Source organism: Monodon monoceros, unplaced genomic scaffold (assembly GCF_005190385.1).
Source record: "Monodon monoceros isolate NGI ecotype Baffin Bay Population unplaced genomic scaffold, NGI_Narwhal_1 Super_Scaffold_4, whole genome shotgun sequence".
Taxonomy (NCBI): domain Eukaryota; kingdom Metazoa; phylum Chordata; class Mammalia; order Artiodactyla; family Monodontidae; genus Monodon; species Monodon monoceros.
Genome location: NW_021703781.1, coordinates 48,098,377 through 48,125,543, shown reverse-complemented (window position 1 = coordinate 48,125,543; position 27,167 = coordinate 48,098,377). Strand labels below are relative to the sequence as shown.

Sequence of the window (27,167 nt, the reverse complement as noted above, 5' to 3'; positions counted from 1 at the left end):
TTATTTTTAATAAATTTATTTATTTTTGTCTGCATTGGGTCTTTGTTGCTGGCCGTGGGCTTCTCATTGTGGTGGCTTCTCTTGTTGCGGAGCACCGGCTCTAGGTATGTGGGCTTCAGTAGTTGTGGCATGTGGGCTCAGTAGTTGTGGCTCGTGGGCTTAGTTGCTCCACGGCATGTGGGATGTTCCCAGACAAGGGATCGAACCCACGTCCCCTGCGTTGGCAGGCAGATTCTTAACCACTGCTCCACCAGGGAAGTCCCTGTTCACTTTAAAATGGTTAATTCTTTATGACTTTAACCTCAATTTAGAAAATTAATTTAAGCTCTCAAAAAAAACTGAGGGACAAAATCCCCCACATAAACACAATGCCACTTTTACACCTAAACAAAAGTAACATTAAAAAAATATATATATATATATATGTATATATATATATATATATATAACTGGAAAGTGCCCTTTGTGCTAGGCTTGAATCTCCTTAAGTACTCTTTTCACATGTGTATATATTACAAAGGGCTATTGTCTTTCTCCTCTGGCAGCTTTCTTTTGCTGAATGTAGAAGACCAATCCTCTCTCTCACTGCTGGATCCCCTTTTCTGAGCTTTTTGGGACTCAGATCTGGTTGCTGGAGCACCCTGAGTATAGGCATCTACCTGGTGGTAGAAGCAAAGCAGTCCTCAGCTCATGGACCGAAGGTGGAAAAGCTGGCTGCTCCTAGTTCCCCACAAACCCTGCCTTACCAGTAGTCCTCCCACCTCAGGGCAGAGGGGATTTAGTCCACCACTTTGCTCCTTCTTGGCCTTCAAGTACAGGGAGTTCAGGCCAGGTTATATACACTTTCATGAGCCTACAGCTCCCTCCCCCCAGGAGCCCACAATCTCTGCAGATCACATTCTTCCCCAGATCTATTCTGTCCTCAAGTTGCTTGAAGATAAGGAGAGATGCTGACCAAGGCAGAACTATAGATAGGAAATGCCAGAGGAGCAAAGTGGAGTATTAAGTTCAAAGGAGAAAGGAATAGTTCCCTGTGGGACTGAAAGGCTGGGCTTGTAGTTAATTTTCGACAAGGTTGGTGAGACCATTCAATGGGTAAAGAATAGTCTCTTCAACAAATGGTCCTGGGGCAACTGGATATCCACATGCTAAAGAATGAAGTTGGACCCCTGTTTCACACTATATACAAAATTAACTTGAAATCAGTTAACCTAACTATAGGAGTTAAAACCATAAAATTCTTAGAAGAAAACATAGGGGCAAGTCTTTTTCTTTTTTTTTTTAAATAAATTTATTTATTTTTGGCTGCATTGGGTCTTCATTGCTGCACGTGGGCTTTCTCTAGTTGTGGCTAGTGGGGGCTACTCTTCATTGCGGTGTGTGTGCTTCTCATTGCGGTGGCTTCTCTTGTTGTGGAGCATAAGTCCTAGAGCATGTGGGCTTCAGTAGTTGTGGCATGCGGGCTCAGTAGTTGTGGCGCGTAGGCTCAGTAGTTGTGGCGCACGGGCTTAGTTGTTCCGCGGCATGTGGGATCTTCCCGGACCAGGGCTTGAACCCGTGTCCCCTGCATTAGCAGGCGGATTCTTAACCACTGCACCACCAGGGAAGTCCAGGGAGTGAATCTTCTTGACCTTGAATTTGGCAGTGGATTCTTAGCTATGACATCAAAAGGAAGAACAGCAAAAGAAAAAAATAGATAACTTGGACTTGCTCAAAATTAAGAACTTTTGTGCATCAAAGAACATTTTCAAGAAAGTGAAACAACCTACAAAATAAGAGAAAATATTTGCAAATCATATATCTGATAAAAGTCTAGTATCTAGCATACATAAAGAAGTCTTACAACTCAACAACAGAAAACAATCCAATTTTTAAAATGGGCAAAGGGCTTGAATCGACCTTTCTCCAAAGAAGGTATACAAATGCCAACAAGTACATGAAAAGATGCTCAATGTTGTCAGTAGGGAATTGCAAATCAGAACCACAATGAGACATCTCTTCATACCTATTGGGATGACTATAATCACAGAAATGGAGAACAAGTGTTGGTGAGTATATGGAAAAATTGAAACCCTTTTACATTGCTGGTGGGAATGCAAAATGGTACAGCCGCTGTGGAAAACAATTTGGCAGTTCCTCAGAAAGTTAATTATAGAATTGTCATATGCCCCAGCAAGTCTACTCCTAGGTATGTAGTGAGAAGAATTGAAAACAAATATTCAAACAAACATATGTACATACATGTTCATAGCTGCACCATTCACAATGGCCAAAAGGTAGAAATAACCCAAATGTCCATTAGTGAATGAATACATAAACAAAATACCATATATATACATGCATATACATACACAAACAACGGAATACTATTTAGTCATACAAAGGAATCAAATATTGCCATATGCGACATGGATGAACCCCAAAACATTATGATAAGTGAAAGAAGCCAGACACAAAAGGTCACAATTATGTGACTACATTTATATAAAATATCCAGAATAGGTAAATCCATAGAGACAGAAAGCAGATAGGTTGTTGCCAGGGGCTGGGGAGGGAGAGAAGGTAGGGAAAACTGCTTAGTGGCTACAGGGTTTCCTTTTGGGGTAAAGAAAATGTTTTGGAACTAAATAGAGGTAGTGGTTGTACAACATTGCAAATATATTCAATGCCACTGAATTGTTCACTTTAAGATTGTTAATTTTATGCTAAGAAGGAAAGAGAAAAGAAAGACGGGGCCTTACCGGGTACAGGAAATTGTTGGGTGGGCTGAGTATGTAGGGTGGGAAGAAAGTGCGGGTAAGTTAGAGACCAGGTTGAGTTTGAGTTGGGGACTAGATGGGAGGGAGATTGGGGCAAACCCTGAAGGCTCTGGCTTACATTTGAGTCGCAGGGGACAGGGAGTAAGTACCCCGTTATACTGAGGCAGCTGGGCTTACTCCTGAAGGTAGGGGAGAGCCTGAAGGGCTTTTGACCAGGCAAGAAACATTGAGAAGGCAGACGATTGAAACATCTACCTGGACATAGGAGAATTGACCCAGGGAAGGCCTGGAGCTTGGTGGCCAGTGCAGAGGCCATCAGTATTGGCCAGGTGTGGATGCACGTTGTGGTGGCCTGGACTAGAGAGGAAGCAGGGGGAGTGATAACTACACTTAATGAGGGCATCTGATGTGCCAGGCACTGTTCTGTGTGCTTTATGTGATTTAACTCATTTGCTCCTCATAGGAACCCTATAAAGTATGAACTGTTCTTTTCCCCCAGTGTACAGATGAGGAAACAGAGGCTCAGAGTACCTGAGAAATTTGCCTAAGGTTGTACAGCTAGTAATGTGGCTGGGATTTGAACCTAGGCAGATGACCCGAGAGCCACTGCAGTTTTAATTATGATGCAGAGATGAATGTGAGATTTTTTTTTTTTTTTGAAGCCCACTCTCTAAACTGTTAGATCAAGGAGGGAAAAATAGGAGGAAGGGAACTAGAGCCACAGAGCAAAGACATTTTCCCCCTTGGGTAACCAAGGGCTGGGACAGGTCATCTCCAGTGGGTCTTCCAAGCAGAGACAGAACTCCAGAGGAGGCCAGCGAAGGGGCCTTCAGAAGGGAAGGTCCAGGAATACCAGAGCCCAATCCCAGGTGTTCCCTGTGTCCCTGCTCACCCCACGCTGTCCCCCATCAGCCCCTCGGTACCCTGCCCCGTGCCCTGCTGGAACCTCCGGGCTGCGTCCAGAGGCAGCCCAAACTGGTCAGGCAGTTGGCTCATGTCAAAAAAAATGTGGGTCCCCATCTCCATAGCCCCAGCGGCCACAGTGCATGCTCTTCCCCAGAACAGCTCTAGAGGTCAGCATGGGAAGGAGCCTGATCACAGAGACTTGCCACCTTCCTGCTAATTTCTAACATTTGGGATGAAAACATTAATGATAGTCCGTTTCTGAGGTTCTTGGAAGCGGACATGGGGGAAAACCGTGGTAACTTTTGTTCTTCCTTGCTTCTGGTTTTCGTCTAACATAGCCTGCAGGGCTGTGATGAAAAGTTCTCTATTGAAGCTTCCAGTCTTGGAGGGAGAGTAAGGCAATAAAATCTAAAAAATAAAAAAGCCTCAATTGTTAGAGTAGCTTCTTAACATCCCCCTAGTCCCCCTTTCCCTGCCATCCATTGTGAACAGTACTGGGAGGTTAGTCTTTTGAAAGCCTTGTGCTTAAAACATTGAAGCCCAGAGCCTCACGGTCACCCTTCAGCTAGGCTTGCCAGCCTCAGTGGGACTTGCCCTTTGGCCCAGCTCCTGCCAAACTTCCCCAAGTACGTGCTCTGCCTTTGCCTACTTTTGGGCTTTGTCCTCGCTAGTTCCTCTCCCTGAAATGCTGTTCGTGCATAGCCGGGTGCTTCCAGCCTTCAGAATTCAGCTCATGTGCTTTTACCTGTGCTGCCTCTCTTAATCCTCACCAGCACCCTTTGAGGTAGACCCTGCTATGCCCATCATACAGATATCCAGATGTGTGTGTGTGTCCGTGTATCACCGTTACACCCACTTTACAGATCCACATATAGAGCAAACAGAAGCACAGAGAGAGGTTACTGCCATCACACGACTAGTAAGTAGTAAGTCAAGGAGCAGATCCCATACTCTCAGCCACTGTCTGATACCAGCTGAGTTCAACATCGAGTCTGACTGGGACATATTAAGCTCCATTATAAACTCTTAAGAGGAAGAAATGTGAGGAAGCTTTGCTAAAATCTTTTTTCCTGTCTTTCCTCTTTGGGTCCAGGTGGAAGTGAAGCCATATGTGCTGGATGATCAGATGTGTGATGAGTGCCAGGGCACACGCTGTGGTGGGAAGTTTGCCCCATTCTTCTGTGCCAACGTCACCTGTCTGCAGTATTACTGCGAATACTGCTGGGCGAGCATACATTCCCGCGCCGGGCGGGAGTTCCACAAGCCGCTGGTGAAGGAGGGAGGTGACCGCCCTCGCCATGTCCCGTTCCGCTGGAGCTGAGCCCAGGGTATACCCAGCCACAAGTACTGGAGTAGATAACAAGGAGGGAAAAGAGAGGGCACTGCCTCAGGGCTTACAGTGTTCTGGAAATCTGTGCATTTGTTCTCGATTTTTAAAGAAGAAATGGGTCTTTTTATTATTATTATTATTATTATTATTTACAGTCATATTACTGAACTCAGTGTCCAGTATAATGCAGAATTGCAGAGTGTATAACGGTACTGATTTGCACTTTGATTCACACCTTTGTCTGCTTGGTACCTTAATTTCTTACACCTGATTTGTCACTCGTAGACTGCCATTCTCATCAGCGGCCATCAGGTTGATGTCTGTGATTTTTTTGTTTGTTTGTTGTTGTTGTTGTTGTATTGTTATTGTTTTGATCGTTTTTGAACTGGAGCATGCACTTATTTTCAGAAACTTAGAGAATCGCCCCTAGGAGAAGACTTACCAAAGGTAATACTCGTGAGTAGGTGGCAGATGTAGCAAAAACTTCACAACAATTCAGCAATCATTAGCTGGGGTCATTTAGAGTAAGGAAAACCCTTAATGAAAATAAGCCTTTAGTTGCTCTCTATTTTGACACGTAAGGATACCTCATAAGCTGAATCTTTATTTTTCCTTCATGTTTAATTTTTGTTTTGCTGAGGATTTTGGTTAGATCTTTTAGTGTTATGTAAATTAATGCTGCAATAGCTTTTGCTGCTATTAAAGTGGTATTATTAATACCATAATACTCTATTCAGGCTAAGGTATCAATTACAAAAAACCCAACAACATACTTTTGTGATTTAGGGATAGAATCAGCTGCCGAAAGGAGATCAGAATAGACTTGAGAAAGCTTCAACGGAAGGTCACTATTTTTGACTGCATGTTTACTTAATCAGGTTGCTGCATGCAATAAATTTTATATCTGATGTCTAGTATAAAACCTTCCCACAATGCACAAATTAAGAATCTATATAAGCTATAAAATACTGACTTTTTTTAAAAAAGATTTTTTTCATTCAAAGAAATGGTAATTGACTGGAGGAAGGCATGCCTCAATAAATGGAATGCTTCTGAAATTAGGAACAGCCCATAACAGAATGACCTATATTACAACCAATATAAAACCTAGGTGTAGGATATTCTTAAAGCAAATTTGTGGATGGTAGATGAAGTACTTTGCGGTGCTCTGTTATATATTGTGCAATTTATTTTATATAGTAAAGTGATTATGTCTAACTGTGATCAAACTTAACTGTTTAAAGCCTCTGTGTCAGACATTAACGAACTTGACAGTTCATAACTGGTATATTATTAACTAACACATGAGCTCTTAGTTACAATCTCCTAGTGCTTGCACCATTTTACATAGCTTCAGACCTTGTCCAGAAAACCAAAGAGCTCATCTTAGCTTACAAACACTAGGAATATATACAGTATATAGAGATAAGTTGTCAATTGACAAACTAGGCACATTTTAAGAAAGTTGCGTGATCGTGATGCTAAAGAAATGTCTGTACAAAATAAGATGGCCTGGGCAGGGTTGGTTGTCTGGGTGAGAAATTAACTACTTAATTCCCTGGATTTATCCTGTAAAGCTTGAATAGAATTCAGACCTGCTAGTACTACCATGGACATTTTTTTAGCATTCACTCTTGGGCTGCAGATAGTAATATATAAACACACACAATGATTATGAGACTATGTAAATCTTTTTTTAAATCTTCTTCCTATGTTTTGGAATTATGGGGACAATCTGACTGGATATGACACTGCAGAATAGATTTAAGTCGCTGTGTTTTATGTGCTGTGATGTCCTTGTACTGTCTTAAATTAATATCGCTTGGTTTTGTTTTGTTTTGTTTCTCCAGTGTTTAGTTGCAATTAACAGCTCTCAAACTATAGTTTGTTTTCAAAAAGGAAAAAACAAAATAGTTTTTTACTGGGTTAAAAATGCTTATTAGAATTCTCCCCCTTTGAGGTTACCTCTGGGCTTTTTGGTAATAACTGCTTTTTTCCAGCCCAGCTGTGGTTTTCTGTTTGTTTTTTTCTATGTTTGTGGTTTTTTTCATCTGTACAAGAAATTTTGTTATGCACTACTACTTTTTGTATTCTAGACAGTTTTCAAAAGTTGGCTGAAGATTTTTTTGTTTGTTTGTTTTTAAGGAAAAAGGCATGCTTTCTGACTGACATGATCTTTTGCAATACCTCAATTTTGAAATATAGGAAAGAAAATGATATTTTCTAAGTAAGTTTATTCAGAAAAATATATATTAATTTAATTCTGCAAGAAAAATGATTTAACAGATGGGTAACTTTATTTTTTTCATGCTTATTTGTGTTTTTTGAAAATGAAGAAGTTAGAGCTTTATAACTATAATATTAAAGATCATATCTAACCTACAGAAATCTACCTAATTATGTGAAAGAAGCAAAACTTTTTGAAGAAGCACCCCTCTTTCATGTACTAAAATAATACTGAGATTTAAAGAAAAAAGCTGGAATATTGTACAGCATAAAGCTGAAGTGAAGGTGAAAAAGCATTGTCATAAAGAATAGGTTTCAAAAAATAAACTCCATTTGGTGCTGAAAGTTGTGAATAGGTGGTGGAAACTACTTTCCCTTAATTTGTATATTTATAATCAAGCGTTGATTGTGCACGACTGACCAGGATTGTGAAAGAGTTCTTCTGTTTGTATTTTTTTAAAGAGAACTTTTTTAGTTTATTAAATTATAACATGTTCCCTTTTGTTTTGTAAATAAATGTGCCCCCAAGTTGTCAATGTTATATTAAAAGAGAGGGTCCTTCAAAAAAATTATTTTTTAAAACACAGAGGTGTTCTGACCTGCAACTTGATGGGAAGCCCCCGGGTATCACAGGTCCTGTTGTGGCCTTTCCTTGATGTGACACTTGAACTAGTCGATTTTTTGAAGGCTATAACCTAACCTCGACTATTTGTTGTTATGTGCAATACTGTTTGTACTGTTTGTATAAAAAATAGAAAAAAAAAAGAAAAGAAAAAAGGCATAAATCTTTATTGCAGATTTATTTTCATTGCAAACTTTAGACATTGTGATTCACTGAAATCATTTTTCTACTGTCAAATATGTACCTTTTCTTCATGCTGGTATTTTTTCAATAGTAATGTAGCCTTTGTACTGAGACAAATTTTCATTGTTATTTTTAGAAAGATTTTTTGCTAAGAAAAAAATTAAACATATTTACATATTTTTCATTTTATTTCGTATTTTCTTTAAGGAGTGCTTTCTCAATCATTAATAGAGTTGTTTCTGGGAGGGACTTTCATATCTGGTCAATGTCATAATATTATTTTGTATTTTTACTTGGAATAAATTAATTTTATGATGCTAATTCTTTAAAAGTTTATTTTTTTCATTTTCAGTTATTTTTGAAGCTAAAACCTTTGTAATATTGTTACTAAAGTGTCTAGTTTTTTGAAATGCAAAGCTTTATGTATTAACTTGCTGATGTGGTTTACAATAGTGTGACAACGATGAAAATGGTTGGTTATGTAAAGTGATTGGAAAATGTAATGGATAATTGGGTAATAAAATGACAGAATGAGCAGAACATGTGAGATTTTGACAAGCCTTTTCCTTTATTACAGTGGTTTAGTGTAAGACTAGGGATGTCACAGTACAGTTCTCTAGGGATGTCACAGTGGATTTATACAACACCAGGTGCAGCCAAATCTGTGGCCCTGATGATGAAGTCACCCCTTACTGAGATACCACCAAGTTGAGAACCTGGCCGGGTTGACAGAGTGTTTTATTGCTTTTCCCCTCTAACTCTTAATTCTGTCGTGTGTGTGTGTGTGTGTGTGTGTGTGTGTGTGTGTGTGTGTGTGTGAATCTGCCACCGACTGCTGTCCACATGTGAGTGGGTACCTTTCGCCAGGCCGAATCTTTGCCCTGCATTTACAGTGGTGACGTCTGAGAGTGAAAGGAGGTCTCTGAGAGGACCAGCCCTCTGGGAAGTTAGACTTGGACCGCAGTGTCTTGCCCGAGTGACCTCCCCGCGCACACGGGTGGCCTGGCAAGGCGGCACACTCCGAGGTCCCCACTGTAAACGGACAGTCTCAGACTTCGTCTTACTCCACCCCCAGCCTGCTCCCTGGTATGGTGCCCCTTGTTTGTCCCTTATTGTGGCAACACATCTGGGCACTCCGAGCATGATCTGTCTGCCCTCCTGCTTCTTTTCCAACACCCAAACTCACCTTGAAGCTGTGCTGTTAAGGCAGCGTGTCATTGTCATGGCACCTAAAATTAAACAAAAATCATACAACTGCAAAACTGGTGTTGCGTAAACAGAACATCCAATGACTCGCTCTAGACAGATGGTGTGTTTCTCCCAGTCCTTGATGGCCTCTTCCAGGCCTCCTGCCACGGAGGCAAGGTTATCAATGACTCAGAGAAGCATGTGTCCAGAGTTGGCTCTTGGGTATGCTCTATGTATTCAGTTTTGTAAATAATATATAGATTAGATCAAGTTGTGATGTAAAATTTTAACTCAAATTGGATATTACTGGTTGGAATTTTACATTAACTACAAATAAGTGATTAGGAACAGAAGAAAAGAAATTGGAAAACTTTTGCTTAGTGGTATAAAGATTATGCTTAGATTTCTGCCTATATCTTGTGTTTTATAGCTTGTTAGTGAGGCATGGGCTAATGCAGAATGTACTGCATTTATGCAATTAGCAAATAACTGCTAGTTTTCATTTTATCTATTATATTAGCAACAAAATGGCATTTAACTGGGTAAAGCTCCTACCTAAATATTTGAGTATTGTGACATCTCTACTTGCAAGGTTTGAGTGAAAGATTAGTCACAGATTAGTGAAAAAAAAGTTATCTTTTTGTTAAAACTGGCTTATTTGTATGGATTGTTGCTTTTTCACCAGTTTGTGTGGTATGTCAGCTAACATTTTCTGTTGGTTTTTTTTTTATAATAACCAAACTTCTCTATCTCAGCTGCAATAGTGTTCCATTTTACCAGAGTATTTTATAATTAATGCTGTTGACTTTATACCCCAAAATGGGTCAAGAAATGGATATGTGATTTGGGGATGTTTAAATTTGTATGACAATGAAGTTAATCACAACAAGTAGAAAACCTGGGTGCTAATACAGGACAACTTCTGCTCTTTTTCTTTTCTGGATATAGTTCCGTTGGGGTATAAAGTATTAGGTATTTGTATTTTTGCTGTCAAAATAATGGACATAACTTTTAGAGTGTTCACAGCTAAGATCTCTGTATTTGTTTTTCAACTAACAACTAATTTTAAATGTATTGTAACTTTTATTACCTGTTCTCTTAGATTGTTTTTGCTAGTAACCCTTACTCAGCTTCCGCCTTTGGGGCTTGGACTGATATTGCTTGTGTGGAACTGCAGTACTGTGACTAACCATGGAGCTCAATGCAGCTATTGCTTACAACTGCTTAAACTTTGTAGTTTGGACTTCTTTTTTTTTTTCTGTAATAACAACTTATTAAATCTAGTTGTATGAAGTACTGACACTTGTCATCCTTTGCACTTGCCAAGGAGTATCTTGGAGTACATGGATTGCGCCTGGGAATGTTTGTACACTCCAACTTGCTTGATGAGCTTTTTGGGGGAGGGGGGACAAACTCCTTTAAGCAGGTTAAATACAGCAACATTCACCTTTTTTCTGACACGAATGACACTCGTTTAAAAAAAAGAACACGAGTGTATTTAAAACAGGAAGGTGTTTGTTGACACAATGTGTGTATGCAAGATTTTAAGGTGCACGTGGGCATGCCAGCACTTGCCACATGAAACCAGTTTTCAAAATTAAAACCGAGAAAGTCAACGAAAACGTTAAGTACGCCCCCTTTCGTTTTATTTTTTACGCTAGGCTCTCTGGGATCCTCTCGGAAAATGGGTCCGTTTACAATCCCGTAGCGACTTTGGACGTGCTAGAAGCTCTCTTGTAGGCACTAACTTCAATCCTTGTAGAAAACGGACCACAAGCGGCCACACCCAAGAATCCCCTGGCAGCTTTCATAACATGCAGGTGTCAGCGTCCCAACCCCGAGCCGTAATTCCGTGGTGGGGGAGAGGGGTCTGGCGCAGGTGTTTTCCACTCGGGGGCTCCAGCGCCGCCGGAGAGTCTGCTGGCGCCCGAGGGGGCGGGGCCGGCGCCGAGCAGCGCTCCGCCCCTAGGGGTCCCGACTCCGCCCTCCGGCCGCTCGGCTTTTCAGGGGAGCTGGCGGGGCTGCGCGGGGCGGCTGGGCTCCCTCCCGGGCTTTCGCGGCCCCTCTCCGGCCTGGCGCCCCTTCCCGCCGCTGGTCCCCAAGTCCGGCCCCAGTCTGCCCTCCCCCAGGTGGCCCCGGCGCGTGGCCGCGGCCCACAGGTAAGCTATCCCGCGACCGGTGCGCGCGCGCCCACCCCGCCGCCTCCCGGGCTTCGGGCGCGGCCGCTGCAGCACCAGCCTCCCGAGGTGCCATCAGGGTCCGGAGGCCTGAAGCTCGCGCGGGAGGCCCGGGGTTCAGCGCAGCCGTCTCACCAGACGGCATCGACCATTTGGAGCTCTGTGTCTATGCCTCGTGCAAAATGGGGAGAGGAATACTATGTTTCAGGTCCCTTTTACGTTTGATTTTCTAAAACTGCATCATGCCCCAAGCACCAAATGGAACCCTGTTTTCAGAATGCTGGTCTGACTTGGGCCCCACGTTTGTCTCCTGGCAAAAGCGTTCTGGGATCCTAACTCGGAGGGGGAGTAGGTAAATGAGTGGTGCTGAGGTGACGAGCAGCTTGTTATTTCTAGGGTGTAAAAGCCGGGAGGCCTGGCGTTCCTGGGGCGTGAGGTTGGAAGCGGCGGTTCTGAAGCAGCCCCCTTGCTGGACGCTAAGCCCTCGCTGTGAGGGGATGTGCAGGGCAGACCCTGACGGCTGAGAAGGCTGGGGTTAGGTCTAAGGTACCCGCTTAACAGAAAGAAAACTCATTACCCACAAACACTGATGAACACAGCTTAAAAATTGTAGTTGGGTGGTTTTTCACAAGACCCATGGCACATGGGTCACTTGGACACTTAAATTGGAAGACTTAAAGTCATGTATTTTAACTAGAACGGTTGTACTAGATAGGTTAATGATTGCTAATGAGATGAGGGGAGTCCAAAATTGAGGAGTCCTATTGCTCTTCAAAGGCCTGTTGGGAAGAAAAACTTTGCTCTAATTTAGGCTCAGTGATTTAGAAGCCTGTGAGTTAACTGGCAAAAGACAGATTAACAGGAGCTTATTATGCACATGAATCCAGCAAAAGAAGTGGCCCCTCCATAATTAGAGGTAGGTGTCTATAACCTAATTTAATAGGGGAAAGGAAGGGGGGAGAAAGGAGCTTCTATGGGAAGATCAAATGGTTTCTTATTTTTTTTTAAATCAATTTTCCAATGCAATTGTTTTTTAATTAGCAAATTTTAAAAAATTAAAGTATAGTTGATTTACATTATTCGTTTCAGGTGTACAACATAGTGATTCAGTATTTTTTATAGATTTAGGAAAGACGGTGGGTTTTTAGGGGAACAAATGGGAGATAAGAAAGTTTGTGATAATGTTTGTTTATGCAGGTGTGAGCGTTTTCTGTGTTCTTTTGGCCAGTGAAACTCCCCAGGAGAGGGCGTTCATTGATTGATTACAGCCTCGCTCTCAGAAGCTTCTGCCTTTAGTCGGATAAGGGAAGCTTTGAAAAAGCTTCTTTTGCATCTATTGAATTTCCAATGTCTTCAGTTTAAAATCATCTTAATATCAACTTTGGAGGTCCGAGGGGTCCCCACAGATAAATGGCTGGAATGACTCTATCACTGGAACAGATAACTGAAAGTTATCTGTATTCTGTCCCATTACTGAGTATTATGGAGGGAACAAATTCTTTGTCTGGTCATTGTTTGTGTGTAGATAAAGGGCTTGTCTGTAACTCCATGTACATTCACCTCAATATTTAATTCTGGCCCTGTAAGGGTCAGCCCAAGTCATGGAGTTTTCTTCTTTGCTGTTACTGTTCAAATCTTTGGTTAAGATGGTTTGAGCTGAACTGTTAAGTATAAGGGAAACATTCCAACTTGTCACCTTCAGTGCAGGCCTGAGCCAAGTGAGACTCTTTTTTTTGCAAATGGAAGAAGGACTCCCCGGGCAAGTTCTAGCCCCTAAGGTGGGGAGTTGTCTTGCGTGCCTGGTCTCTCCTTTCAAAAGGGCCCTTCTGCTCGATTTCATTACTCATTATTAAAAACAAACAAAAAACCTCAGTTCCAATACATACCCATAAGAAGGACTAAAATTTAGAAGACGGGAAATACTGAGTATCAGGAAGAATCTAGATAAGTGCTGATAGAGGTGTCAGGTGGTGCAACCATACTAGAAAACTGTTTACAAGGGCTGAATGTGTATATCCTATGATTCCGCCTTTCCACTCATAGGCAGAATCCCAACAGATGTGTAGCATGTTCCCAAAAGATACTACAAGAAGGGTCACAGCAGCATATAGCCCCAATCTGGAAGCTATCCAAATGCCCTCCAACATTAGAATGGATACATTGTAGTGTATCCACAAATGGGACACCGTATAGCAATAAGAGTGAAGATCTACAAGTATATGCCACATTACGGAAGGCCATCACAAACTTAATGTTGATCAAAATCGCCAGAGTACATAATGTATGATTCCATTTGTATAAACAGGGAAGGAGTAACTGAAAGGGGGCATGGAGGCGGCTGCTGGGCTGTGGGTAACTCTTGATCTGGGTGTTGCATACAAGGTGTGTGCAGTTTGTGTAAATTCACTGAGCCATACACTGAGATCTGTGCACTTTTCTATGTTTTAATGGAGCATTAAAACAAAAAAAAAAAGGGGGGCTCTGTGAAAGGTAAAAGCTGATGCTTGGCACAAATGCAGTTCTTTCCAGGCAGCCTCCATGCAATTCACTCTTATTCCTGAACCAGACTTCTTTTCTGGCTGTCACTGCTAGCAGGCGCCCATCCACACTGGCCTGCTTTCCCAATCACCCAAACCTCAGTCTCCCTGCTCCCCGTCTTCCCTGCTCCCGTGTCTAGGCTCCGTTCCACTCTTCCTTAAGCTTACCAGCATCCAGGAGGATTTGTTTTGTTTTAGTCAATTTGGGAGGAGGGGTGGAATCGAGAAACAGAGTTTAAAAACCCTCCATCCACTAGTCTCTGCAGTTGATGGTAAAGCATCAAACATTGAAAGCCAGTTAATCTCACATGTGCATGTGCGGACTGGGTTATGTGATGTCTTGTTTAACATTTAACAAGATCTGTTGGCCCCCGCTTCCACATTTATAGCCTGATTGACTTTTTAACATTATACCTTTTTTATTTTTAGATAACGTGTAGATGCAGACACTGTTGTAAGAAATAAGACAGATTCCATGTATTCTTTACCCAGTTTCCCCCTAATATCTTGCAAAATTGTGTTAAATATTACACCCAGAATACTGACATTGATACAGACAAAATGAAAAGTATTTCCGTCACCATAAGAACACCCGCTACCCTCCCTTTCCCACCTCCCTAGAGCCATGGCAACGATGACTAATTTGTTCTCCAGTTCTATAACTTTCTCATTTCAAGAATGGAATATAGGGACTGCCCTGGCGGTCCAGTGGTTAAGATTCCACGCTTCCACTGCAGGGGCAACGGGTTCAGTCCCTGGTCAGGGAACTAAGATCACATATCCCGCATGCTCTGCAACCGGAAAAAAGAAGAATGGAAACATACAGTGTGTAACCTTTTGGGATTGGCTTTTTTCTTTTTATTTTATAAACTTATTTATTTGTTTATTTTTGACTGTGTTGGGTCTCTGTTGCTGTGCGTGCGTGGGCTTTCCCTAGTTGTGGCGAGCGGGGGCTACTCTTCGTTGCAGTGCGTGGGCTTCTCTTGTTGCAGAGCACGGGCTCTAGTTGCACGGGCTTCAGTAGTTGTGGCGAGCGGGCTCTAGAGTGCAGGCTCTGTAGTTGTGGCGCACAGGCTTAGTTGCTCTGCAGCATGTGGGATCTTCCCAGACCAGGGATCGTACCCATGTCCCCTGCATTGGCAGGTGGATTCTTAACCACTGTCCCACCAGGGAAGTCGAGGATTGGCTTTTTTCAATCATTATAATTCTCTAGAGATTCATCTTGGTTGTTTATCAATAGTTTGTGTTTTGTTTATTTTTTTCTTTTTTTTTTGCGGTACGCGGGCCTCTCACTGTTGTGGCCTCTCCCGTTGCGGACACAGGCTCCGGACACGCAAGCTCAGCGGCCATGGCTCACGGCCCAGCCGCTCCACGGCACATGGGATCTTCCTGGACCGGGGCACGAACCCGTGTCCGCTGCATCGGCAGGCGGACTCTCAACCACTGCGCCACCAGGGAAGCCCAATACTTTGTTCCTTTTGATTACCAAGTATTATTCCATGGCATGGATGCACCATGGTTTGTTTAACCACTTGTTTGTAGGACATCTGGATTGTTTCTAGCTTGGCACTATTAGAAATAAAGCTGCTATAAACATTTGTGTACAGGTTTTTGTGTGAACATGTCTTCGTTTTCTCTGGGATAAATGCTCAGGAGTGCAATTGCAGGGTCGTATGATAGTTTCATGTTTAGTTTTTGAAGAAACTACCAAAATGTTTTCTAGAGTCTGGTATACCTTTTTACATATTAACCAAAATGTATGCATGATCCAGTTTCACTGTGTCCTCTCGGGCATTTGGTTTTGTCACTGCTTTTCAGCTTACCCACTCTGATAGGTGTGCAGTCTCATATCCCATTGTGTTTTTTTTTGTTTTTGTTTTTTTTGCGGTTCGCAGGCCTCTCACTGTTGTGGCCTCTCCCGTCGCGGAGCACAGGCTCCGGACGCACAGGCCCAGCGGCCATGGCTCACGGGCCCAGCCGCTCTGCGGCACGTGAGATCTTCCCGGACCGGGGCGCGAGCCCGTGTCCCCTGCATCGGCAGGCGGACTCTCAGCCACTGCGCCACCAGGGAAGCCCCCACTGTGGTTTTAATTTGCATTTCTCTAATGGCTAATAATGTCAAACATTTTATCATGTTCATGTTTGTCATCTCTATACCCTCTTCAGTGAAATGTCTCTATTGTTGCCCATTTTCTAATTGGTTTGGGGTTTGGGTTTTTTTTATCGTGTAGCTCTTTTTTATTCACTTTATTTGATCAAATAGTACAGAGTTCCCATGCACCCCCGTCAGTTCTCTCCCCTCAAGTTCCCCCTATTAACGCCTTGCATTAGGGTGGTACATTTGTTACAGTTGATAGCCAATATTGATAAATTATTAACTAAAGTCCACAGTTTAAATTAGGGTTTTCTCTTTTTTTAATTTATTTTTTATTGAAGTATAGTTGAACTACAGTGTTGTGTTAATTACTGCTGTATAGCAAAGAGACTCAGTTATACACACACATATATATATATACACACACACACACACACATTCTTTTTCATATTCTTTTCCATTATGGTTTATCACAGGATATTGAATATAGTTCTCTGTGCTATGCAGTAGGACCTTATTGTTTATCCATTCCATATATATAGAGTTTACTCTTTATGTTGTACATTTCCATGGGTTTTGACAAATGCATAATGTCATGTATCCACCGTTATAGTATCATACAGAGTAGTTTCACTGCCCTAAAAATCCCGTGTGCTCCCCCTTCCCCCTTGCAATCACTCTTCTTTTTACTCTCTTTATAGTTTGAGCCTTTTGCAAAATGTCATAGTTGGAATCATACATTATGTAGACTTTTCAGACTGGCTTCTTTCACTTAGTAATATGCATTTAAGATTCCTCCAAGTCTTCTCATGGCTTCACAGCTCATTTCTGTTTAGTGCTGCATAATATTCCATTGCCTGGAAGTACCATAGTTTACTTATTCATTCACCTACTAAAGAACGTCTTGGTTGCTTCCTGTTTCTGGCAATTATGAATAAAGCTGCTATAAACGTCCATGTGCAGGTTTTTGCGTGGACATAAGTATTCAACTCATTTGGGTAAACATCTGTGAGCACGATTGCTGGATCATATGGTAAACATATGTTTAGCTTTGTAAGAGACTGCCAAGCTGTCTTCCAAAGCGACTGTACAATTTTGCTTTTCGTGTGCTTGTTTGCCGTCTGTATTATTGTTGGTGAGAAGTCTGTTGAGTTCTTTAGCCTATTTTTTACATTGGATTGACTGCTTTCTTATTGTTGAGTTTTAAGAATTTTTTGTATACATTGGCTACAAGTCCTTTATATGTTTTAGAGATAAAGTTCAACTTATTAATTTTGTCTTTCATGAACCGTGCTTTTCATGTTGTACCTAAAATTCATTGCCAAACCCAGGGTCATCTGTGTTATTTTCTAGAAGTTTTATACTTTTGCATTTAACATTTAGGTCTGTGATCTACTTTGAGTTAATTTTTGTGAAAGGTGTAAGGTCTGTGTCTAGATTCACTTTTTTTGCATGTGGATGTCCAGTTGTTCCAGCACCATTTGTTGAAAAGATCATCTTTTCTCCATTGTATTACCTTTGCTCCTTTGTCGAAGATTGGTTTGACTACATTTGTGAGGGTCTATTTTGGGGCTCTGTATTCTGTTCCACTGATCTATTTGTCTATTCTTTTGCCAGTACAACACTATCTTGATTACTGTAGGTTTATATTGTCTTAAAGTCAGGTAGTATCAGTCTCACAACTTTGTTCTTTTTCAGTATTGTGTTGCCTATTGTAGGTTTTTTCCTTTTATATACAAACTTTAGAATCAGTTTGTCAGTATCCACAAAGTAACTTGCTGGGATTTGGATTGGGATTGCATTAAATCTGCAGATCAGCTAGGGAAGAACTGACATCTTAACAGTATTAAGTCTTCTTATCCATGAATATGAAATATCTCTCCATTTATTATTTTTTCTTTTATTAGAATTTGTAGTTTTCCTCATATAAATCTTGCACATATATTTTAGGTTTATAACTAAGCATTTCATTTTTGGGTGCTAATGTTGATATATAGGAAAGCAATGAACTTTTTATTTTTTAGCCTTATATCTTACAACCTTGCTACATAATCTGTTATAAATTCCAGGGTTTTTTGTTTGTTTTGTCAATTCTTTGAGATTTTCTACACATAAAACCCTATGTCATCTGCAAACAAAGACAGTTTGATGTCTTCCTTCCCAATCCGTATACCTTTTATTTCCTTTTCTTACTGTGTTAGCTACGACTTCCAGTATAATAGTGAACAGGAGTGGTGAGAAGAGACATCTTTGCCTTGTTTCCAATCTTACGTGGAAAGCATCTAGATTATTAGCCTTAAGTGTGATGTTAGCTGTAGGTTTTTCATAGTTGTTCTTTATCGAGGTGAGGAAGTTCCCCTCTGTTGCTGGTTTTTATAATGAATAGGTGTTGAGTTTTGTCAAGTGCCTTTCCTGCATCTATTGAGATAATGACATGATTTTTCTTCTTTAGCCTGTTGATGTGATGGATTATACTAATTGATTTTTTTTCACACACACACACACACACACACACACTGTATTTTATTTTTGCAAGAGATAGATAAACTGACACCAAGCATTGTAAATGGATGACCACAACAAAAGCAACAATGATTGCAATTACCAAACACGAAACACACTCATACTGTCATAATATTGACATTCAGTCCAGGAATCCTCCACTGTAACAGCTCCTTTACTTTGCAGTGAAAATTGATTTGTATATTTTTGCCTCTGAGTCCTTGTGGGATTTTTTTTTTTATTCAAACAGAAAGTCACGAAAGTTATAATCATCCTCATCAGTTCACTGTCCCATGTAATTAATTTTTTTCATCTTGATCTTTTGTTGGCACTTCTATGAATTCATCAGTTTTCCATTAGAGTTCTGAAAATGCTTATTCATTCAGTTCAGCAGTATAGTCAGTTACCAGAAACCTGTACTTGTCAGAGTCTTTTCCATGAATTCCTTGAAGATGAAACCCTTTTATAGGAACATATTTGCAAAAGCATCAGAATACACCCAGCACTGTCTGTAAATGACAAAAGACTTAAAAATGACCACGGTTAAAGATTTGATGAAAGTTCATAATAATGCAATTGACAAGGAAATTTAGTTATTTCTGAGATATACATTTTAAATAACTAGAATTATGACTTATTATACCAGAACATATAAGATTTTCAGAAATTTCATGTAATGTCTGAAACATTTATATTAACATATTTCATACAAATAACCCAAAGAAAGTTTAGTATTAGTTGTTGTTTTTTTTTTTTTGCGGTACGCAGGCCTCTCACTGTTGTGGCCTCTCCCGTTGCGGAGCAGAGGCTCCGGACGCACAGGCTTAGCGGCCATGGCTCACGGGCCCAGCCGCTCTGCGGCATGTGGGATCTTCCCGGACCGGGGCACGAACCCGTGTCCGCTGCATCGGCAGGCGGACTCTCAACCACTGCGCCACCAGGGAAGCCCATAGTTTGTTTTTTTATACTGCAAGTTCTTATTAGTTATCAATTTTATACACATCAGTGTGTACATGTCAATCCCAATCGCCCAATTCAGCACACCACCATCCCCACCTCACCGTGGTTTTCCCCTCTTGGTGTCCATACGTCTGTTCTCTACATCTGTGTCTCAACTTCTGCCCTGCAAACCGGTTCATCTGTACCATTTTTCTAGGTTCCACATACATGCGTTAATATACGATATTTGTTTTTCTCTTTCTGACTTACTTCACTCTGTATGACAGTCTCTAGATCCATCCACGTCTCAACAAATGACTCAGTTTCGTTCCTTTTTATGGCTGAGTAATATTCCATTGTATATATGTACCACAACTTCTTTATCCATTCGTCTGTCGATGGATGGGCATTTAGGTTGCTTCCATGACCTGGCTATTGTAAATAGTGCTGCAATGAACATTGGGGTGCATGTGTATTGCTGAATTATGGTTTTCTCTGGGTATATGCCCAGTAGTGGGATCGCTGGATCATATGATAATTCTATTTTTAGTTTTTTAAGGAACCTCCATACTGTCCTCCATAGTGGCTGTATCAATTTACATTCCCACCAACAGTGCAAGAGGGTTCCCTTTTCTCCATACCCTCTCCAGCATTTGTTGTTCGTAGATTTTCTGATGATGCCCATTCTAACTGGTATGAGGTGATACCTCATCGTAGTTTTGATTTGCATTTCTCTAATAATTAGTGATGTTGAGCAGCTTTTCATACTAATTGATTTTTGAATAGTGAACCAGCCTTTTATATTTGGAATAAATCCCTCTTGGCCATGGTGTATATAATTTTATTTATACATTATTGGATTTGATTTGCTAATATTTTGTTGAAGCTTTTTGCATCTGTGTTCATGAGAGATATTGGTCTAATAGTTTTGCTTTCTTGTAATGCCTTTATTTGGTTTGGTATTAGAGTAACGCTCTCCTCATAGAGTGAACTGGGATGTGTTCCTTCTGCTTCTATTTCCTGAAAGATTTTGTAGAGAATTGATATCATTTGTTCCTTCAGTGTTTGGTAGAATTCATTAGTGAAACCATCTGGGTCTGGTGCTTTTTGTTTTGGAAAGTTATTAGTGATTGATTCAGTTTCTTTAATAGATGCGGGTCTATTCAGAGTATCTGTTTCTCCTTGTGTGAGTTTTGGTAGATTGTACCTTTCAAGGAATTGGTCTGTTTCATGTAAATTATCAAACTGTGGGCATAGAGATAGATTTGTTCACAATCTTTTATTAACCTTTCAATGTCCATAGACTCAGTAGTGGTGGTCTCTTCTTCACTTGTGATATTAGTAACCAGTGCCTTCTCTTTTTTTCTTTTGGTTCGCCTAGCTAGAGGTTATCAATTTTATTGATCTTTTCAAAGAACCAACATTTTTGGTTTCACTTTCTCTATCATTTTCCTGTTTTCAATGTCATTGATTTTTTTGCTGTCATTTTTATTTCTTTTTTAAAAATTTTATTGAAGTGTAGTTGACTTACAATATTCTGTTAATTTCTTCTGTACAGCAAAATGACCCAGTTATACATATATATATTTTTTCATATTCTTTTCCATTATGGTTTGTACAGGATATTGAATATAGTTCCCTGTGCTATACAGTAGGACCTTGTTGTTTCTCCATCCTATATATAATAGTTTGCCTCTGCTAATCCCAAACTCCCAGTCCTTCCCTCCCCTAACCACCCGCCTGCACCTTGACAACCACACGTCTGTTCTCTACGTCTGTGAGTCTGTTTCTGTTTTGTAGATAAGTTCAACGGTGTCATATTTTAGATTTCATACATAAGTGATGTCATATGGTATTTGTCTTTCTCTTTCTGACTTACTTCACTTAGTATGATAATCTCTAGGTCCATCCATGTTGCTGCAAATAGCATTATTTCATTCTTTTTTATGACTAATATTCCATTGTGTATATATACCACGTCTTCTTTATCCATTCATCTGTCAATGGACGTTTAGGTTGTTTCCATGTCTTGGCTATTGTAAATAGTGCTGCTGTGAACATAGGGGTGCATGTATCTTTTCGAATTATAGTTTTGTCTGGGTATGGGTATGCCCAGGAATGGGATTGCTGGATCAATATGGCAACTCTATTTTTAGTTTTTGGAGGAACCTCCATGCCGTTTTCCATAGTGGCTGCACCAATTTACATTTCCACTGGCAGTGTAAGGGGGTTTCCTTTTCTCCACACCCTCTCCCGCACTTATTATTTGTAGACCTTTTAATGATGGCCCTTCTGACTGGTGTCCGAGGTGCTATCTCATTGTAGTTTTGATGTCCATTTCTCTAATAATTAGTGATGTTGAGCATCTTTTCATGTGTTTGTTGGCCACCTGTATGTCTTCTTTAGAGAAATGTCTATTTAGGTCTTCTGACCATTTTTCGATTGGGTTGTCTTTGTAGTTGTTGAGATGTATGAGCTGTTTGTATATTCTGGAAATTAGGCCCTTGTCGGTCACATTGTTTGCAAATATTTTCTCCCATACAGTAGGTTTTCTTTTCATGTTGTTTCTGGTTTCCTTTGCTGTGCAAAAGCTTGTAAGTTTGATTAGGTCCCATTTTTTAATTTTTGCTTTTATTTCTATTGCTTTGGGAGACTGACCTAAGAAAACATTGGTACAATTTTTGTCAGAAAATGTTTTGCCTGTGTTCTCTTCTAGGAGTTTTATGGTGTCATGTCTTATGTTTAAGTCTTTAAGCCATCTTGAGTTTATTGTTGTGTATGGTGAGAGGGTATGTTCTAACTTCATTGATTTTCATGCGGCTGTCCAACTTTCCCAATACCACTTGCTAAAGAGACTGTCTTTTCTCCATTGTATATTCTTGCCTCCTTTGTCGAAGATTAATTGATCATAGGTGTGTGTGTTTATTTCTGGGCTCTTTATTCTGTTCCATTGATCCATATGTCTGTTTTTGTGCCAGTACCACACTGTTTTGATTACTGTAGCTTTGTAGTATTGTCTGAAGTCTGGGAGGGTTATGCCTCCTCCTTTGTTGTTTTTTCCTCAGGATTGCTTTGGCAATCCTGGGTCTTTTATGGTTCCATATAAATTTTAGGATTATTTTTTCTAGCTCTGTGAAAAACATCATGGGTAATTTGATAGGGATTGCATTAAGTCTGTAGATTGCTTTGGGTAGTATTTTAACAATATTCTTCCAATCCAAGAGCATGGGATGTCTCTCCATTTCTTTGAATCGTGTTTCGTTTCCTTTATTAATGTTTTATAGTTCTCAGCATGAAAGTCTTTCACCTCCTTGGTGAGGTTTATTCCTAAGTATTTTATTTTTTTGGATGCAATTTTAAAAGGGATTGTTTGTTTACATTCCCCTTCTGATATTTCAGTGTTAGCGTAAAAAAATGCAACCAATTTCTGTATGTTAATCTTGTATCCTGCTACCTTGCTGAATTCATTTATCAGTTCTAGTACTTTTTGTGTGGAGTCTTTAGGGTTTTTCTATATATAGTATCATGTCATCTGCGTATAATGACAATTTTACCTCTTCCCTACCAATCTGAATACGTTTTATTTCTTTTCTCTGATTGCTGTGGCTAAGACTTCCAATACTATGTTGAAGAGCAGTGGTGAGAGTGGACATCCTTGTCTTGTTCCAGATTTTAATAGGAAGGCTTTCAGCTTTTCACCATTGAGTATTATATTGGCTGTGGGTTTGTCATAAATAGCTTTTATTATGTTGAGATATGTTCCCTCTGTACCCATTTTTGTAAGGGTTTTTTGTCATGAATCGGTGTTGAATTTTATCAAATGCTTTTTCTGCATCTACTGAGATGATAATGTGGTTTTGTCCTTTCTTTTGTTGATGGGATGTATCACATTGATTGATTTGCATATGTTGAACCATCCTTGTGACCCTGGGATGAATCCAACTTGGTCGTGTTATATGACCATTTTTATGTGTTGTTGGATTTGGTCTGCTTATATTTTGTTGAGAATTTTTGCATCTAAATTCATCAAAGATATTGGCCTATAATTTTATTTTTTGGTAGTCTTTGTCTGGTTTTGGTATCAAGATGATGGCGGCTTCTCATTTTTATTTTTTTCTTCTGCTTGCATTTGGTTTATTTACTTTTCTTTCTCTACTAAAGTGGAAGCTTAGGTTTTGATTTTGTATCTTTTGTCATTTATAATATAAAATATTACAATATTATTATAAAACGATAAGTTGTATTTTCATTTAGTTCAAAATATTATTTTAATTTCTCTTGAGATTTTTTCTTTGATCCATGTGTTATTTATAAATGTGTCATTTAATCTCCAAATATTTTTAGAATTTTTCAGCTATCTTTCTTCTGTTGACTTCCAGTTTAATTCCATTGTGGTCTTAGAGCATGCTTTGTATGATTTCTGTTCTTTTAAGTTTGTTGAGGTGTATGTTATGGCCCAGAATGTAGTCTATCTTGGTCAGTGTTCCATGTCAGCTTGAGAAATATATATATTCTGCTGTTGGGTATTGTTCAGTTCTACTGTATCCTTACTGATTTTTTGCCTGCTGGATCTGTCAATTACTGATAGAGATGTGTTGACACCTCCAAGTATAATAGTGGATTTATCTATTTCTCCTTTCAGTTCTATCAGTTTTGTTTTGTTTTGTTTTGCGGCACGCGGGCCTCTCACTGCTGTGGCCTCTCCCATTGCGGAGCACAGGCTCCAGACGCGCAGGCTCAGCGGCCATAGCTCATGGGCCCAGCCGCTCCACGGCATGTGGGATCCTCCCAGACTGGGGCACCAACCGGCGTCCCCTGCATCGGCAGGCGGACTCTCAACCACTGAGCCACCAGGGAAGCCCCCAGTTCTGTCAGTTTTTGCCTCAGGTATTTGCATGTTCTCTTGTTAGGTGCATATATCTTAAGGATTGTTATGTTTTTCTTGGAGAATCGATCCTTTTATCATTATATAATGCCCCTTTCTATCCCAGATAATCTTCTTCGTTTTGAAGTCTGCCTTGTTTAAAATTAGTATAACTACTACCGCTTTCTTTTGATTTGTGTTAGCATGATATATCTTTCTTCATCTCTATTTTAAAAAAATTTTTTATTTTTAGTTGTGGTTAAAAAAACCCCACATAACACAACAGTTACCATCTAAACCATTTCTAAGTGTACAGTTCAGTAGTATTAAGTATATTCATTGTTGTACAGTGGATATCCAGAAGTTTTTCTTCCTGCAGAACTGAAACTCTATACCCATTAAGCAACAGCTCCCCACCTTCTTCCTCCCCAGCCCCTGGCAACCACCATTCTACTTTGTTTCTATGAAGTTAACTACTCTAGATGCTTCATTTAAGTGGACTCATACAGTATTTGTCTTTTTATGACTGGCTTGCTTCACTTGCCATGATATCCTCACTTGCTTCACTTGCCATGATATCCTCAAGGTTTATCCATATGGTAGCATATGTCAAAATTTCCTTCTTTCTTTCTTTATATTTTTTAATAGATCTTTATTCCAGTATAATTGTTTCACAATACTGTGTTAGTTTCTGTTGTACAACAAAGTGAGTCAGCCATATGCATACATATGTCCCCATATCCCCTCCCTCTTGAGCATCCCTCCCACCCTCCCTATCCCACCCCTCTAGGTGGTCACAAAGCACCGAGCTGATCTCCCTGTGCTATGCAGCTGCTTCCCACTAGCTAACTGTTTTACATTTGGTAGTGTATACATGTTGATGCTACTCTCACTTTGCCCCAGCTTCCCCCTCCACCCCCGTGTCCTCAAGTCCATTTTCTATGTCTACATCTTTATTCCTGTCCTGGCACTAGGTTCATCAGTACCATTTTTTTTTTTTTTTTAGATTCCATATATATGTGTTAGCATACGGTATTTGTTTTCCTCTTTCTGACTTACTTCACTCTGTATGATAGACCCTATGTCCATCCACCTCACTACAAATAACTCAATTTCGTTTCTTTTTATGGCTGAGTAGTATTCCATTGTATATATGTGCCACATCTTCTTTATCCATTCATCTGTCAGTGGACACTTAGGTTGCTTCCATGTCCTGGCTATTGTAAATAGTGCTGCAGTGAACATTGTGGTTCATGTCTCTTTTTGAATTATGGTTTTCTCAGGGTATATGACCAGTAGTGGGATTGCTGGGTCATATGGTAGTTTTCTTTTTAGTTTTTTTAAGGAACCTCCCTACTGTTCTCTATAGTGGTTGTATCAATTTACATTCCCACCAACAGCGCAGGGCGGTTCCTTTTTCACCACACCCTTCCCAGCATTTATTGTTTCTAGATTGTTTGATAATGGCCATTCTGACTGGTGTGAGGTGATACCTCATTGTAGTTTTGATTTGCGTTTCTTTGTGACGTTGAGCATCTTTTCATGTGCCTCTTGGCCATCTGTTTGTCTTCTGTGGTGAAATGTCTATTTAGGTCTTCCACCCATTTTTTAATTGAATTGTGTGGTTTTTTGATATTGAGCTCCATGAGTTGTTCGTATATTTTAGAGGTTAATCCTTTGTCCATTGTTTCAGTTGCAAATATTTTCTCCCATTCTGAGGGTTGTCTTTTCATCTTGTTTATGGTTTCCTTTGCTGTGCAAAAGCTTTTAAGTTTAATTAGGTCCCATTTGTTTATTTTTTTTATTTCTGTTGCTCTAGGAGGTGGGTAAAAAAAGATCTTGCTGTGGTTTATGTCAAAGAGTGTTTTTCCTATGTTTTCCTCTAAGAGTTTTATAGTGTCTGGCCTTACATTTAGGTTTCTAATCCACTTGGAGTTTATTTTTGTGTATGGTGTTAGGTAGTGTTCTAATTTCATTCTTTTACATGTAGCTGTCCAGTTTTCCCAGCACCACTTATTGAAGAGTCTGTCTTTTCTCCATTGTATGTTCTTGCCTCCTTTATCATAAATTAGGTGACCATATGTGCATGAGTGTATCTCTGGGCTTTCTATCCTGTACTAACTGATCTATATTTCTGTTTTTGTGCCAGTACCATACTGTCTTGATTACTGTAGCTTTGTGGTACAGTCTGAAGTCAGGGAGCCTGATTCCTCCAGCTCTGTTTTCCTTTCTCAAGATTGCTTTGGCTATTCAGGGTCTTTTGTGTTTCCATACGAATTGTAAAATTTTTTGTTCTAATTCTGTGAAGAATGCCATTGGTAGTTTGATAGGGATTGCATTGAATCTGTAGATTGTTTTGTGTAGTATAGTCATTTTCACAATGTTGATTCTTCCAATCCAAGAACATGGTTTATTTCTCCATCTCTTTATGTCATCTTTGATTTCTTTCATCAGTGTTTTATAGTTTTCTGAGTACAGGTCTTTCACCTCCTTAGGTAGGTTTATTCCTAGGTATTTTATTCTTTTTATTGTGATGGTAAATGGGATTGTTTCCTTAATTCCTCTTTCTGATGTTTCGTTGTTAGTGTATAGGAATGCCAGAGATTTCTGTGCATGAATTTTGTATCCTGCAACCTTACTAAATTCATTGATTAGTTCTAGTAGTTTTCTGGTGGCATCTTTAGGATTTTCTATGTATAGTATCGTGTCCTCTGCAAACAGTGACAGTTTTATTTCTTCTTTTCCAATTTGTATTCCTTTTATTTCTTTTTCTTCTCTAATTGCAATGGCTAGGCCTTCCAAAATTATGTTGAATAAGAGTGGTGAGAGTGGATATCCT

General features: G+C 40.0%; 1 protein-coding gene across 5 annotated transcripts in view; it reads left to right on the top strand.

Annotated features, from left to right (window-relative positions):
- Positions 1–7,975, top strand: part of CPEB3 (cytoplasmic polyadenylation element binding protein 3) — a 175,962-nt gene extending 167,987 nt beyond the window's left edge. For all 5 annotated transcript variants that reach the window (XM_029245196.1, XM_029245192.1, XM_029245195.1 and 2 more), the window contains exon 10: positions 4,759–7,975. In XM_029245196.1, the coding sequence (XP_029101029.1) occupies positions 4,759–4,986 (228 nt within the window). In that variant the 3' untranslated portion in view covers positions 4,987–7,975. The remainder of the gene's footprint in view (positions 1–4,758) is intronic.
- Positions 7,976–27,167: the final 19,192 nt, after the last annotated feature.